General features: G+C 46.2%; 1 protein-coding gene and 2 long non-coding RNA genes across 3 annotated transcripts in view; all 3 read right to left on the bottom strand.

The window, feature by feature from the left end:
• LOC126011441 (uncharacterized) overlaps positions 1 to 7,552 on the bottom strand; it is a 36,494-nt gene extending 28,942 nt beyond the window's left edge. Inside the window, exon 1 of the long non-coding RNA XR_007496752.1 lies at positions 7,371 to 7,552. This is a non-coding gene — a long non-coding RNA (uncharacterized LOC126011441). The remainder of the gene's footprint in view (positions 1 to 7,370) is intronic.
• Positions 7,553 to 10,257: 2,705 nt separating this feature from the next.
• Positions 10,258 to 11,938, bottom strand: LOC126011690 (E3 ubiquitin-protein ligase HECTD3-like). The gene is made up of 5 exons (XM_049775500.1): positions 11,908 to 11,938; positions 11,672 to 11,775; positions 11,351 to 11,470; positions 11,153 to 11,242; positions 10,258 to 10,389 (listed from the first exon to the last, which is right to left on the bottom strand). The coding sequence occupies exons 1-5, from the start codon at positions 11,936 to 11,938 to the stop codon at positions 10,309 to 10,311; spliced, it is 426 nt and encodes a 141-aa protein (XP_049631457.1). The 3' UTR covers positions 10,258 to 10,308.
• Positions 11,939 to 11,987: 49 nt separating this feature from the next.
• On the bottom strand, positions 11,988 to 12,466 carry LOC126011447 (uncharacterized). Its single transcript, XR_007496759.1, has 3 exons — positions 12,284 to 12,466; positions 12,129 to 12,181; positions 11,988 to 12,006 (listed from the first exon to the last, which is right to left on the bottom strand). It is a non-coding gene; the product is annotated as an uncharacterized LOC126011447 (long non-coding RNA).
• Positions 12,467 to 16,288: the final 3,822 nt, after the last annotated feature.

Below are 16,288 nucleotides of genomic sequence, written 5' to 3'. Positions count from 1 at the left end.
TGTATATAGTATTTCAAACAATAGAAAGGTACAGTAGATTGATTGGCTTTAGGAAGTACATGACATCTGGCATTTGCTCAATCACATTTTTGCAAGGTACAGGTGCAAGCTTACAGGGTTAACATGACCAGGTTAAAACCATGTAGGAACAGAAAGAAAGTTAAACTATAACTGGGTCTACACGTTCCCACAATTGTGAAGATAGGGGAATGATTTAAGGCGGTCAGGAAACTCAGGTGAAACTTAAGTTCCCAGAATTGTGAAGGGGGGTAGGTATCAGGGCAGTCAGCAAATCCAGGGGAAACTTTTCCTTTACAAGCCCCATAATTTAAAATTCTTAAGTATGCAATTTAAAGGAAAAGGGAAATAAAGACAGTACTGGGAGAGATCCTGCAAAAAGATATTTGGTTTGGAGTCACAAGAATTGAGGATTCAGTATTAGAACCTCCCCCTATTTCTGTGTAAGCTTGAGTAAAACACTTAACTTTTCTTTTCTTTTTATTTTTTTTGATTTTTTTGGGTCACACCCGGTGGTGCTCAGGGGTTATTCCTAGCTGTCTGCGCAGAAATAGCTCCTGGCAGGCATGGGGAACCATATGGGACGCCGGGATTCGAACCAACCACCATTGGTCCTGGATCGGCTGCTTGCAAGGCAAATGCTGCTGTGCTATCTCTCCGGGCCCAACACTTAACTTTTCATTTCTTTTCTTTTCTTTTCTTTTCTTTCTCCTTTTCTTTCTTTCTTTCTTTCTTTCTTTCTTTCTTTCTTTCTTTCTTTCTTTCTTTCTTTCTTTCTTTCTTTCTTTCTTTCTTTCTTTCTTTCTTTCTTTCTTTTCTTTCTTTCTTTCTTTCTTTCTTTCTTTCTTTCTTTCTTTCTTTCTTTCTTTCTTTCTTTCTTTCTTTCTCTTTCTTTCTTTCTTTCTTTCTTTCTTTCTTTCTTTCTTTCTTTCTTTCTTTCTTTCTTTCTTTCTTTCTTTCTTTCTTTCTTTCTTTCTTTCTTCTCTTTCTTTCTTTCTTTCTTTCTTTCTTTCTTTCTTTCTTTCTTTCTTTCTTTCTTTCTTTCTTTCTTTCTTTCTTTCTTTCTTTCTTTCTTTCTTTCTTTCATTTTCTTCTCCCTCCCTCCCTCCCTCCCTCTCTCCTTCCTTCCTTCCTTCCTTCCTTCCTTCCTTCCTTCCTTCCTTCCTTCCTTCCTTCCTTCCTTCCTTCCTTCCTTCCTTCCTTCCTTCCTTCCTTCCTTCCTTCCTTATCGCTCCTGGCAGGCTCAGGGGACCATATGTGATGCTGGGAATCAAACCCAGGTCAGCCAAAGCAAACACCCTACCTGCTGTGCTATTGCTCTGGCTCCACTTTATATGTTTTTTTTTTTTAGAAGATAACACAAGATAAAAGATGTACAGGAAAAATAAAAAAGGAACAGGGTGAGATGGGAACTGGAGAGAAGCTCAAAAGTCTAGAGTGCCTAACCACCACCAGGACAGCCCAGCACAGAGCAGGGAGTATTCCCTGAGAATATTTTTGTGAGAAAATTTTGTGACTCCAAAACAAATACAATAATGACCTCATAGATAGTACAGGAGTTATTTATGATGCTTGTCTTGTACACAGCAGATCCTGTTTTAATACCTGGCACTGCATATGATCCACCTGAGTACTGATCCAGGTTTAGACCAAAGATCAAAACCAAAGCCTAAGAAAAACTAAGTGTATATGCAAGGTAGGGCCAGAGAGATAGTAAGAAGGGTAGGGCACTTGCTTTACCCAATACTAACTTCATAGTTTTGTGTTTTTTTTGGTTTTGTTTGTTGTTTTGGGCAACACCCAGTGGTGCGCCAGTGTTATTCATGGATCTGTACTCAGGAACCACCTCTGGTGGATTTGACTGCTGTGTTCAAGCCCTGCCAGAAGTGGTCCCTGGAGGTAGAGCCAGGTGCAAGCCACTACTGAACACTGGTGTGTGTGATTTCAAAACAAATAAAAAAACAAAAACCCAATGTGTATAAAGAATATATTTATTATAATTTTTTTGGTTTGTTTTTAGGCCACACCCAGTGACACTCAGGGGTTACTCCTGGCTATGCGCTGAGAAATCACTCCTGGCTTGGGGGACCATATGGGACGATGGGGGATCTAACCGCAGTCTGTCCTAGGCTAGCATGGGCATGGTAGATGCCTTACCCCTTGCACCACCGCTCTGGCCCCTATTTATTATAATTTTTGTAGAAAACTTGTAAGCAACCTCATCATTCATATGTAGTTTTATTTATTTTGGTTTTGGGCCACACCTAGCGGCACTCAGGAGTTACTCCTGTCTCTGTGCTCAGAAGTCACTCCTGGCAGGCTTGGAGGACATATCGGATGCTGGTGATCATTCCTGGGTCTGTCCTGGTGGGCCACATGCAAGGCAAATGCCCTATCATTGTGCTATCACTCTGGCCTGTCAGTTATAGGGTTTCTTTTGTTTGTTTGGTTTCTTTTTTTTGGTTTTTGGGCCACACCTGGTGACATTCAGGGGTTACTTCTGGCTATGTGCTCAGAAATTGCTCCTGACTTGGGGACCATATGGGATGCTGGGGGGTCGAACCTATGTCCGTCCTAGTTAGCCATGTTCAAGGCAAATGCCCTACCACTTGTGCCACTGCTCTGGCCCCAGTCAGTTATAGTTTTAAATAAATAACAATTATGAAAATTCCTTGTAAATGGTACTGAAGCAAAAGTACAGCTGATAGTGTTTGGCTTGCACATGGCTGAGCCGGGTTTGATCATGGCATCCCATCTATTTCCCAAAAACACTGCCAGAAGTAATTCCTGAGTGTAAAGCCAGAGTAACCTCACAGCAGGATGTGGCCCAAAGCAAAAATCAAACAAAAATTTCTTGCAACGAATACTTTAAAACCAATGAAAATAAGGGGAATAAGCTTCATCTAGCCTATCACATCCACATGGTTTATTCCCTGCCTCAGCCTCTCCTTGGCCATGTTCTCTGCACAGATACTCAAGTCAAATGTTTGTACTAGTAACAGTCTTGTCCTCAACTGTTCTGTTCAATGAAAAATCTTTTTTTTTTTTTTTTTTTGTGATTTTTGGGTCACACCCGGCAGTGCTCAGGGGTTACTCCTGGCTCCATGCTCAGAAATTGCTCCTGGCAGGCACGGGGGACCATATGGGACACCGGGATTCGAACCGATGACCTTCTGCATGAAAGGCAAACGCCTTACCTCCATGCTATCTCTCCGGCCCAATGAAAAATCTTAACAACAGTTCCAGTGCTGTTGCTGTTGTTGTTTTATCTTACACCCCCCCCCTCTCTCTCTCTCTCTCACACACACACACACACACACACACACACACACACACACAAACACACACACACGATTCAACATGATTTTCATAGACTTTAGTGTCTAATTATTTTCCCCAAGGGGTTAGTTAGCATACCATTGATTAGAATCATCCACTCCACTTCTGTCTTGTAACAAAACCCTTAACTTCCCCCTTTGGAGCTCTTAAATGTTTATGCAATTGCCTGCTTAATATGTCTCTTCCCAAGGAAACAGAAATTATATCTTAGCCACAGTTTGTTAGTTGTTTTAAGGTTGAACCCAGGACCTCACACATGCAAGCTTGTGCTTTATTACTGGCCGAATCTCTAGTCCTCTAACTACTCTTTTATCCATTGCATTTACTATGGTTCCTAACATATATGCCTATCTTTGTTCACCAAATTAATGATTCAATGAAAAACAAATTAAAAAACACAGTGTAAGTTTAATTTAGTATGTAGGTCCAAAGATTAAGTGAGAAATAAAGTACTTCTTACAGGTGCAAACTGAGGAAGGCCAGATGGGTTAAACAGGCGGGCCTCGCCCATGCTAGCCTAGGACAGACAGCATATTTTCTTTTCTTTTCTTTTCTTTTTTTTTTTTGGTTTTTGGGCCACACCCAGCGGTGCTTAGGGGTTACTCCTGGCTGTCTGCTCAGAAATAGCTCCTGGCAGGCACGGGGGACCATATAGGACACCGGGATTTGAACCAACCACCTTTGGTCCTGGATCGGCTGCTTGCAAGGCAAACACCGCTGTGCTATCTCTCTGGGCCCACAGCGTATTTTCTTACTTTTTTCATTTTTTGGGTCACACCCAGCTGCTCTCAGGGGTTACTCCTGGCTCTACGTTCAGAAATCGCTCCTGGCAGCTCAAAGGACCATATGGGATACTGGGATTCGAACCACCGTCCTTCTGCACATAAGGCAAATGCCCTAGCTCCATGCTATCTCTCTGGCCCCAGGACAGTGTTTTTCAACCACTGTGCCGTGGCACACTAGAGTGCTGTGAGATATTGTCTGGTATGCCATGGGAAAAATTCCAATTTCATCCTAACATGTGGCTTTGGCTCACAAATAGACAAATCTTAGATTATTTCATAATAAAGTATTTATGAAATTTCTTTTTTGTTTGATTCCTATTCAAGAGAATTACTTTATAATCAATATAGGCACAGCATTAAATTTTTTTTTTTGTTTGTTTTTTGTTTTTTTTTTTTTTTTTGGGTCACACCCGGCAGTGCTCAGGGGTTATTCCTGGCTCCACGCTCAGAAATTGCTCCTGGCTGGCACGGGGGACCATATGGGACGCTGGGATTCGAACCGATGACCTCCTGCATGAAAGGCAAACGCCTTACCTCCATGCTATCTCTCCAGCCCCAGCATTAAATTTTTTTAACATTTTCTTTTAACTTTTTTTTAATTCGTTTTTAACATTTTCTAATGGTGGTGTGCCTCATGATTTTTTTTTTTTCATGAAAAAGGTATGCCTTTGCACACAAAAAAAAAAGGTTGAAAAAACACTGAACTAGGAGGTACCTGCAGAGAACAACTGGGTGAAAGTGGGGGACTTCTGCCCCTCCACCTTAATGGGAAGGAAAGTTCTGCAGGAGATATTTGCTGTGGACTACCCGAGATGTAGGGATCAGGGAGCCTGGCTGGGAGGTGAAACTGTTATGGGGAGAACAGACCTATCTGTGGGTGCCCCAAGCCAAGGGACTAAGTTTATTGGCCGGGAATTTCCTGGCTGTGCAGCAGCATGAAGTCGCCCCCTAGAGGACAAAGCTGAAGGAGTGCACGACCCCACTGGAGTTTTGCCACCTAGCTAGGGTTCATGCTTGAAGATGCCTGGCCACTGTATGGGGTGGGGAGGAGGTGGTACTTTCCCAAGGTTTGTAAAAGTGCACTTATTCCTTCTATAAGGTCCCTTCAGCTATGTGGAGCTGAAAGGCTGTCATGTTGCCCTGCTTCCACCAAAAGCCATCTCAAGCTTTTGATTAAGGTTTTGATTATAGCTTTTTGTTTTTTTTTTTTTTTTTTTTTTTTTTTTTTGGGTCATACCTAGCGGTTCCACCTAGCTTTGTGCTCAGAAATCACTCTTGATATGGAATGCCGGGCATCAAACCCAGGTGTGTCTTGGGTCGGCTGCATGCAACACCCTACTACTGTGCTACCACTCCAGCCCCAGGATTATGGCTTTCATCCTTTATATATATGTATATATATTGGTTTTTGGGTCACACCCGGCAGTGCTCAGGGGTTACTCCTGGCTCTATGCTCAGAAATTGCCCCCGGGCCCAGAGAGAAAACACAGCGGCGTTTGCCTTGCAAGTAGCCGATCCAGGACCAAATGTGGTTGGTTCGAATCCCGGTGTCCCATATGGTCCCCCATGCCTGCCAGGGGGACCATATGCTATCCATGCTATCTCTCGGCCCCTATACTTCTAAGTTTGTAGGACAATGAAACAAAATAATTTCACCAACTGCCAGGTTGAAATAAAACCCACTATTTATACTAAAAACATTTGCCAATAAATATTTATAACACCTTCACAAGCTAGGCAGTAATTCTCTTTTGATTTTAGGGCCATACTGGTGGTGCTCAGTTCTCACTCCTGACTGGGCTCAGGGGACCATATGGGGATCAATCATCAGGTTGGCTGCATGCAAGGCAAGCTAGACTCTCCCTTGCAATTACTTTTGGGAGGTGATACAGGAAATAACTGTGAACTAACTGTTCTGTGAAAACTATTGTTCTAGGACAGTGCTCGGCAACCTTTTTTTTCAACTAAGCCAAATCTCATCAAAACCATGATTGAAATTTATTTTGAGAGCCACACCGGGTGCATACTGACAGAGGCTAGGAGCAGAGTTCTGACTCCTGGAGCGGCTGCTCAGCACACAGAAGAGCCAAATTAAAAGTGTAAATAGCCGGGCCCCGAGAGATAGCACAGCGGCGTTTGCCTTGCAAGCAGCCGTTCCAGGACCTAAGGTAGTTGGTTTGAATCCCGGTGTCCCGTAAGGTCCCCGTGCCTGCCAGAAGCTATTTCTGAGCAGACAGCCAGGAGTAACTACTGAGCGCTGCCGGGTGTGGCCCAAAAACCAAAAAAAAAAAAAAAGTGTAAAGAGCCACATAAATTCCAAGTCACCTTACCTATCCTAGGAGATGCAAGGCCAGGGAAATGACGAGGCTTCCCTATTTGAACTGGAGATTTGTCACTGTGAAGCCTCACCATTTCCCTGGATTTCTAGGTGGGACCTAAATCCTAAGAGAACCCTCTCAATCTCTCCCAGGGTGGAGTGACTTCTAGTATCTATTCCCTGTGCTACCACAAGCAAGCCAAACAAATATACTCAGCAAGATCCAGCAAACTAGTTATTATTATTTATTCATTATACTTTTTCATGTGCAAGACTTATGATGATGGAGTGTTATGGCCAAAGGCAGGGCAGAGATGACTGGGGCAGGGAGGTGGGTAAGGACTAGAAGCAGTGCTACATTCAACAGAGATAAAGGGGAATGATTGAAGATTTTAGAAAAATAGCATTAACTAGTACAAAATCTTGGGGATGAAATGGCATCTGGAGAGTCAGAGAGAAGGAGCTGCAGAGTGTGGGTGGAATGGGGTGCAATGGTATAATGTTTAATGGTGAGCAGTTATAGGTTCTGTGGCATGGAAGGAGATGGGACTTTGTTGATGCAACTAGATGGAAGGATAGTCAGCCCTTTGGGGATGGAAGGTGGAGTCTTGAGGGAGGGGGACTTCAGCCGCTGCTTCCTCCCTAGATGGGTGGCCGTGGAGAATGCTCTTTTCCTTCCCCACTATCCTCCAGAGTTGCAATGTCAAATCTAGGCTGAAGCCAGAGACAAGGCAGCAAAAAGAGGAAAAAGCACAGCATCAAGTCTCAAGTCCATGAATGGGGAGCTAGAAGCCCCTTCAAGTAGCTCAGGATGGACGACAGCTGGTGCCAGGTTCCAAGAAAGTTTCCTGGCATGGAGGCTAAGAGTGGAGCCCCCGCACATTCACACTCGGGACTGGGCCCAAGTCAACCTTTGCCTCTCTTTGAACTGCACACAGAGGTAATACATGCTGGGCACTGGTTTTCTCTGCACACGGCAGCTCAAGTTGAAAGCACAGACCCTACATGGCTCAGGGAAGAAGTCTTCGTTGAAGATTTCCTCTTGTGGGCCCCTGAGTAGCCAGTGGCACCACCTCATTCTTTCCATGGGCTCATGTCATGTACGCTGCGTAGCGGAGTTTTTCCTCACAAATCTTGGCACTGAGGGGGTGAGGACTTGGTTAGTGCCAGAGGCACTGCAATTTAGAATTCTCTGAGCATAGAATGCATCATCCCCTTCCCTCCTTCCAGGCCAGAGGTTCCTTTACTTACTTGGTCGACTGTCCCCTTTTCAGAAATTTAAAAAAACAAAACAAAACAAAACAAAACAACAATCACTGTATCCTTTACCAGAAATAGGCCTTCTTAAAGCAAACAAAGTGCCCCCCAATGGCAACCATGCTGCTCCTCGCACCCGAGGGGGCAAGAAACACCCACCTGACATAGCGTGGCAGGAAGAGGAGATTGGCGCAGGTCGAAGACTCAGGCAGTGCATCTGCGGTCTCACAGCTAGGGGTGTGGAGGGAACAGTGCATTTCAGCATCTCAGGGAAAACTGTCAGGGCACAGGGCGGGGATCTGACTTGTCATCACAGGCCCCACCTCCCTCTGCACTCACTCTAGCTTGCTAGGGCGGATGTAGATCCAGGCTGGCAGACGGCTGCAACCAGTGACAAAGTGCAGGAAGTGTCTTCGGTCCTCTGGGTGGGGAAGAAAATCACTGCATGTGCTGAGAGAACTTAAGGGGGACAGGGGACCTGGGCATCAGGCTGCACTTTTCCACTCACCATTGGTGAAGTTGTTCAGTGCTTCCCAGAAGTACTGCACCCGCGTGTCAGATGGCTCGAAATCCTCAAACTGGGCTGGTGGGAACGAGGCCATAATTGACCACCAAGGTTCCAACCTCCCCAGCGCTCTAGCCCCGCTGTGCCTGGGGCTGCCCTGCTTGCCCCACACTCACTGAGTTTGCGCAGAGCTTCCACTGTCACCTCGGGGTCTCCACACACCCTTTTTTCCACTTCCTGCCATGTCAGCAAGTCCAGTACAGCCTGTGGCACCACCTTCAGGAGACCAGCCTGCATGGCTGCCACCTGCGGAAGGGAGGTAGGCTAGCTGAGGAACAGGGCACAGCCCAGGGCAGAGAATGGGAGAGCTGGCTCAGTCCTGGGGCTTCTTCTTCATTGTTATTTTTGGGGCCACATCAGGCAGCGGTCAGGGATTATTCTGGCTCACTCTTGGTTCACAGATCACTCCTGATAGATTCGGGAGGCCATATGGAAAGCTGGAGATTGAACCCAGGTTGGCTTTATGCAAGGCAGGCACCCTACCCACTGTACTATCACCATGTCCCATTCCTGTGCTTCCCAGTCAACTTCTTGGGAGTGAGGAATGACAGCCTCTCAGGATGTACTGTGACTTGGGGGGTGGTGTGGTATAGGGTGGTGTGTGGGTGTGTGTGTGTGTGTGTGTGGCGTGGGTGGTGTGGTGTAGGGTGGTGTGTGTGTGTGTGTGTGTGTGTGTGTGTGTGTGTGTGTGGCGCGCACACATCCATGGGGCCTCTGGGAGCAGGGGGTACCTGCTCCTTGCTCTCCTCTAGGCGTGCCTTCTTCACGAGCTGGATGAAACGGGATCGGTCCTCATAGCCCACCACGATGTTGGCACCCCCAGGGATCAGCTCCACCATCTGCTGGTCACTCAGCACAGTGCTAAACGTTAACTCCTTTCCAAATTTGAACTCATAGGTCTCCCTGTCCATTCCTTCCATCACTTCGAGGAGCTTCACCTGTGGGGAGAGTCCGGGATGGGCTATCTCCTTTGTGGAGATAGCCAGGCAGAGCAGTTCCCATGCAGTCTCAGTGGAAGGGATGGGGCTGGGAAAGCAAGAAGACAACGCCGAGGCAGCTTCGGGGGCCAGAGCCAGCATTCTCAAGGACTGGCACTGAAACTAGGTCTGAGACATGGTGATGATTCAGACATGGTGGAGGGAAGGAGGAGTGAGAATAGGGGCCGGAACAATAGCACAGCAGGGAAAGTGTTTTGTCTTGCATGCAACCTATATGGTTGGCTGCATCCTATATGGTTCCCCCAAGTACTGCCAGGAGTAGTTCCTGAGCTCAGAGCCAGGAGTAACCCCTGAGCGCTGCCAAAGTGGCCCAGAAACAAAACAAAACAAATAAAATAGAAAAAAATCTTAAAATAAGATGAAGGGCACAAAAGATCTGAAAATTTGTCTGGCTAGCACCTGAATTAAAACCAAGAATCTGGATGGAAATATAGGAATCTCCTAGACTTTTCTGAAGTTCACATTTTATTTATTTTTGTTTTGTATTTATTTTGGGGAGAACTGGGCCACATCTGGTGGTGCTCAGGCGTTACTCTTGGCTTTGTACTTAGAAATCATTCCTGGGGCCTGGAGAGATAGCACAGCGGTGTTTGCCTTGCAAGCAGCGGATCCAGGACCTAAGGTGGTTGGTTCGAATCCCGGTGTCCCATATGGTCCCCTGTGCCTGCCAGGTGCTATTTCTGTGCAGACAGCCAGGAGTAACCCCTGAGCATCGCTGGGTATGGCCCAAAAACCAAAAAAAAAAAAAAAAAGAAAAAAAAAAAAAAGAAATCATTCCTGGCAGGCTTGGAGGACCATATAAGATGTCAGAGATCGAACTTGGGTCAATCTGCAAGGCAAATGCCTAACCTGCTGTGCTATCACTTTGGACCTGAAGTTTACATTTTAGACTAAGCTCAGGGAGGCCCACTGAGGGATTGAAACAAGGAGAGAAAAAGGAATTAACTCACACTCAGTAGGATAGGAAAGGAGACAGAGACATTGGCTGTTACAGTGTTTGGGCCAGAAAGGAAGACCAGGGCTGGAGCGTTAGTACAGTGGGTAGGGCATTTGTTTTGAGTGCAGCCAACCTGGGTTCAATCCCCAGCATGTCATATAGTCCCCTGTGCTCTGCCAGGAGTAATTCCTGAGTGCAGTGTTTGGAGTAAACCCTGAGCATCACCAGGTGTGGAGTCCCCCACCCAAAAAAAGGGAAGAAAGAACATATGGTCCCTGAATATCAAAGAGTAACCTCTGAGCACTGTCAAGTGTGGCCACGAAACAAAAACCAATCAACCAACCAAAAAAAAAAAGGGGGGGGGGCCAGAGAGATAGCATGGAGGTAAGGCGTTTGCCTTTCATGCAGGAGGTCATCGGTTCGAATCCTGGCGTCCCATATGGTCCCCCGTGCCTGCCAGGAGCAATTTCTGGCCTGGAGCCAGGAATAACCCCTGAGCACTGCTGGGTGTGACCCAAAAACCACAAAAAACAAACAAACAAACAAAAAAGAAACACCATTAAAAATAATAATGGAGGGCCTGATCCAGAGGGACATCAGTGAGAGAGGGACTTTCAGAATGCGAGAGGTGAGGGAGAAGGAATGAAGACCTTCATTTCTAGGAAAATGTGGGTGGTGATGCCCTCTGAGATGGGAAGATGAGAAAATTCTGAGGTTTCATCTGGGGACAAAGGATCCCCACCCTTCGAGCAGAGGAAAAGATGACCCTTGGTTTAGAAGATAGGCTGGGGTTGGCGGTAAAGAATTGGGGATCACTAGAGTGACAGTAGCTGAAGCTCTGGAAGTAGATAAAACTGGTGAGAAAACAGGAGTGTGGCAGGAAGAGGCCACATTCAGGGCTGGGCAGAGGGAGTAGTTACTCCAGGCCCTGCTTACCAGCACGGAGTCCACAGCTGGGAAGTCCTTGGACCAGCTCACTTCCTCCCCACACAGCTGCTTCCATACGAACCCAGGCAGAGTCAGCACCTGCACAATACACACCACCACGTCCTCAGCCTCAGCTGCCCGGGCATGCAGGCCCTTCTCCCTCCTGAGGTCATGGTGGACCTGTGGACTGTAGGTTAGGCCACTCACCAGAAACTCCTTACCCCGAAGGGCAGCCCCCATCAGCTGTCCAATCCACTCGTACTTGGCAAAGTCTCGGCAGGATGGGTTGGGCACATACATGTCCCGGGCCTCACCAATGCCATTGCTCTGCCCAAGATACAAGTTGTCAGCATAGCATGGGATGCACCTTTCTCTGTTGCCCTAGACTTCCCCAGAAAACTTCCCTAAACACTTTCCACTGAAGGTGCCGGACTGCTCAGTCCTGCCTGTTTCCAGGTCCCCTGGCCTGGAAAGGACCCAAAGAGACAGAGGAGCAGAAAACATCTGGAAGTTTAGGGGTGGGGGTACCTGATTTGCAGTGCGCACAAAGAAGGGCAGGGGCACAGGGGTGTCTGCTGAGCTGGGGCACAGCTCTTCCGACATGTCTGCCAGGCTGTCCCGAAAACCACCAGCTGAAGTAAGACAGATACCTTAAGTAGGGGCTCTCATAGCGCTTATGAAAACGGGGTACCAATTATACCCCTTATTGTGGCCGGGAGTCTGGACACCAGCAGGAGTACCCTTGTTTGTCCTATGGGCCTCACCATGGTTATAGATGCCTTCTTCGATAAACATGCACTCCCACCATTGGTTGTAGTACCAGGGCCACCTGGAAGTGAGGTCTGTGATCAGCATGGTCAGGGCTGGTGAAGAGATTTCTGCCAGGAGTTGGGAGTAATATAAGGGTACGTCAAGGGGGTAGAGGTGTTGGGTGAGTGCGTAGGTGACCATGTACCTTCAGCAGATCCTCACCCTCATGTCATACCTGTAATCCAACGGCTTTTCAAACTTGTCAGAGGGCTTGAGGCCTTCATAAACCTGGGAGCAGGGGAAAGTCATATTTGTGTTAAGACCTTTTCCAACTCTTGCCTTTGAAGCCCACTCATTGCCCCCACTCAGTCTGACCCTGGTAGTGCGGACCTGGGTGAAGACTGTGTTCTTGCAGGCAGGGTCCTTTAAGGGGCAGGCACGGTGCTCCAGAGCAAGGTGACGGTTGACAGACAGACTGGGCCTGAAGCTGGGCTCACTGCTCTCAGAGTCTTGCAGGTATTGGGTTACCAGGGCTGGCCGCTGGCGCGAAAACAGCAAGAACTGCTTCACTTGCTGGAGAGAAGAGAGCAGAGCAGGACCAGCAGGCAATTAGCTCTAGGCAAGGCTGTTGTTACCTTCCTCTCTGTCTGGCCCCAATTCCACTGAACCCATCATATCCTTGCTCCTGGCTTCCAGGCTCTCCCTTCAGCCAACCTAAGAGCGTTCTCAAGCATAAACTCCAACTGTCATTAGCTAAAGTCCTTTCTAATGTGGGCTGTAGAGATAATTCAGGGGTCAATTAAACTAGCCCTCATTTAATTCTTGGAACCACCAGGAAGGACCCCAAGAAGACAGAGCTAGTTGTAGTTTCCATGCACTCTCTGGTGTAACTTAAAAACAAAACAAAACAAAACAAAACAACCCTTTCAATAGCTCCAAGCCCCTGCTGCAGCCTGGCCCACAGCATCCTCTGGGATGAGCCTGCATTCTGCCTCCCTACTCCGAGCCTTCTTGCTGCTCTATATCCTGCCCACATGCTGTTGAAAGTGTACTGGCCTTGCTGGCAACTCCCTGGAGCATGTGAACAGTGTTTGTGTTCTCAGCTCTTCTCCATAGTATTTGGGGCACTAGTACCATTGACCATTTGTTTTCTTCCTCTGCACACAGAGCCTGAAATACTTCTAGGATCAGAGTAGGTTTAAAACCTATATGATAAATATAAACAAAAGATCCTAAATATTAGCAAACCAAATCCCACAATACCTCAAAAAGATTATACACCATGATCAAGTGGGATTTATCTCAGGGATGCAAGGATGGTTTAATATACATATGCCAATCAATGCACCATATTAGTACAAGAAAAATTAGAAAATGCTTGATCATATTAATAGAATTTGATAAGACCCATTTATGATAAAAAAAAGTCTCAATAAAGGGACAGGAGATAGAATATAGCAAATAGAGTGCTTGCCTTGAAAGCAGCTGACCTAGGTTTAACCCTGGCACCCATATGGGTCCTGAGCACTGCCAGGAGTGACCCCTGAGAGCAGAGCTAGGAATAAGTAAGCCCTGTGCACAGGAAAAGAGGCAGGAAGTCATCTTTGTTTAGGGTGAAAACAACAATGGGCACTCCCCAAACAACTAGGAATTGAGCTTACTTTTTTGGGGGGGAGGTAGGGGGAGTTTGTTTTTTGAGTCACACCGGGCAGCACTCAGGATAAGCTGGCTCTGCACTCAGAAGTCGCTCCTGGGAGGCTCGGGGGACCATGTGGGATTCAGGATTTGAACCTGGGTCTGTCCTGTGTTGGCCACATGCAATGCCTTACCACTGTGCTATCACTCCAGCCCAGGAATTGAGCTTTCATCTAAACCAGGGGTCTCAAACTCGTGGCCGTGGGCCATTTGCAGCCCTCTGTACAACATTTTGTGGCCCGCTGCCAGCTTTCAAATATCGCAGTATTTGCCATTATTCGCTTACCGAAAAATCGCAATAAAAATCGCATTAGTAAGAAAAATCGCATTAAACATTCACATAACCTAAGCAGTTCCGTTCGGGGTATGCGAATGTTTAATGTGATCTTTTTCTTACTAATGCGATTTTTTATTGCGAATATTCGGTAAGCGAATTATTGCAAATACTTTGTGCCTAGTGCAGACGTCATTTCCACTGCTCCTGCCCGCTGACCCTTTTTTTGTGTGAAATCCCTTATGCAGCCTTGCCTTACCCTGACTTAGCCTCCTGTGGCCCCCAGGTAAATTGAGTTTGAAACCCCTGATCTAAGCCAACAATCCTACTACTGAGCCTCTACCCCAAGGAACCAAATAATCCATTCAGAAAAGACATCCCTACTCCTATGTTCACAGCAGCACTGTTCATAATAACCAAAATCTAGAAACAACCTAAGTATCTAAAACAGGGGTCTCAAACTGGCGGCCTGCAGGCCATTTGTGGCCCAACGTACAACATTTTGTGCCCTGCGGCCGACCTTCAAATACGCAGTATTCACGATTATTTGCTTACCGAATAATTGCAATAAAAATTGCATTAGTAAGAAAAAAATCGCATTAGACATTCGCATACCCCGAGCAGTTCTGTTCGGGGTATGCAAATGTTTAATGCGATTTTTTTTCTTACTAATGCGATTTTTTATTGCAAATATTTGGTAAGCAAATAATCGTGAATACTTTGCACCTAGCGCAGACATCATTTCCACTGCTCCTGCCCGCTGTCCCTTGCATTATCAGAAGAGGCCTAAGGGAGAGAAGGGAGAGAAGTTTATTACAGAATTAGATTTTGTCATACCTTCATCATGACTTCATCAAAGCCTGCAGTGAAGAGAAAGATTGATGACGAACAGACAATTTCAGGAAAAGTGGGAGATGCAGTATTTCTTTGTTGAGCACAGGGGCATCCCCACGTCTTATTTGCTCAGAGAAAGTTGCAGTGCACAAGGAATACAACTTGAAATGCCATTATTCAACTAAACATGCTGAGGCGTGTGCAAAATATCAAGGAAATGAGAGAGCCAAGCGGGTTGCCAGTCTTAAAGCATGTCTAATGAGGCAACAAGAAAGCAACCAAAGAGAATGTTGCATCAGTCGAAGCTAGCTACATGGTTAGTGAGATGATTGCCAAGGCAGGGAAACCATTCACAGAAGGTAAGTTTGTTAAAAAATGCATGTTACAGGCTGCAAGTATTATCTGTCCGGAAAAGAAAGGTCAGTTTAGCAAAATCAGCCTTTCTGCCAACACTGTGGCAGAGCACATTTCTGACATGTCAAGTGACATTTATCATCAACTGTGTGAGAAAGCCAAATGTTTTGATGCATACTCAGTTGCTCTTGATGAGGGCAGATATGACAGACACTGCGCAGCTCACAATTTATGTCCGTGTTGAGTGCAATTTTGAATTGACAGAGGAGCTGCTCACAATAATTCCAATACAAGGCCAGACCACCACTAATGAGATATTTCGGCATCTGTGTGATGCCATTGAGAATGCAGGTTTGCCATGGAAGAGGTGTGTTGGAATAATAACCAATGGAGCGTCATCAATGACAGGGAGGAAAAATGGACTGGTGGCACTTGTTCAAAAAACACTTGAAGAGGAGGGTGTAGAGAAGACCATTATTCTTCACTGCATTATCCATCAGCAGGCCCTTTGCAGTAAATGCCTGCCATGTGACAATGTGATGTCTGTTGTGAAATGCATCAACCAAATCAGATCCAGGGGCTTAAAGCACAGGAGGTTCCGTGCTTTTTTAGAGGAAATGGAGTCAGAATATGGAGATGTGCTCTATTTCACCGACCTACGTTGGCTCAGCAGGGAAAATGTCCTGAAAAGATTTTTTGAGTTGAGAGAAGAAGTGAAAGCCTTCATGGAGAAGGATGGGAATGCTGTTTCTGAGTTGAGTGATCACAAATGGCTCATGGACTTAGCTTTTCTTGTTGACATCACACATAAGCTGAATGTACTAAACAAGATGTTACAAGGCCCGGGGCAGCTTAGCAGTGCTGCCTATGACAACATGAGAGCATTCTCCACAAAACTTGTGTTATGGAAATCCCAGCTCTTCCAAACAAACCTTTGCCATTTCCCAGCATGCAAGGAACTTGTGGATGCAGGCATACCATTCAGTGGTGAGAAATATGTTGATGCTATTTTTAAGCTAGAGAAGGAATTTGATCACAGATTTGCTGACTTCAAAAAGCACAGAGCCACTTTCTAAATTTTTGTGGACCCCTTTTCCTTTGATGTGCAAGATGCCCCTCCTGTGCTTCAAATGGAGCTCATTGACCTGCAATGCAACTCTGATCTCAAAGCCAAGTTCAGGGAGATTAGTGGAAAAGCAGACATGCATGGGCAATTTTTGAGAGAATTGCCCCCCAGC

This window comes from Suncus etruscus, chromosome 6, assembly GCF_024139225.1.
Source record: "Suncus etruscus isolate mSunEtr1 chromosome 6, mSunEtr1.pri.cur, whole genome shotgun sequence".
Classification (NCBI taxonomy): Eukaryota; Metazoa; Chordata; class Mammalia; order Eulipotyphla; family Soricidae; genus Suncus; species Suncus etruscus.
This window is presented reverse-complemented; position numbering and strand designations above follow the sequence as displayed.

Excerpts from the sequence above, each read along its gene's own strand:
- LOC126011690 (XM_049775500.1), bottom strand. The coding sequence starts at position 11,938 with ATGTTTATCGAAGAAGGCATCTATAACCATG. Across the intron at positions 11,471-11,671 it reads TTGTGCGCACTGCAAATCAG|AGCAATGGCATTGGTGAGGC; the intron begins GTACCCCCACCC and ends TATCTTGGGCAG. Across the intron at positions 10,390-11,152 it reads CAGCTGTGGACTCCGTGCTG|AGCACAGGGGACTATATGAC; the intron begins GTAAGCAGGGCC and ends TACTCCTGGCAG.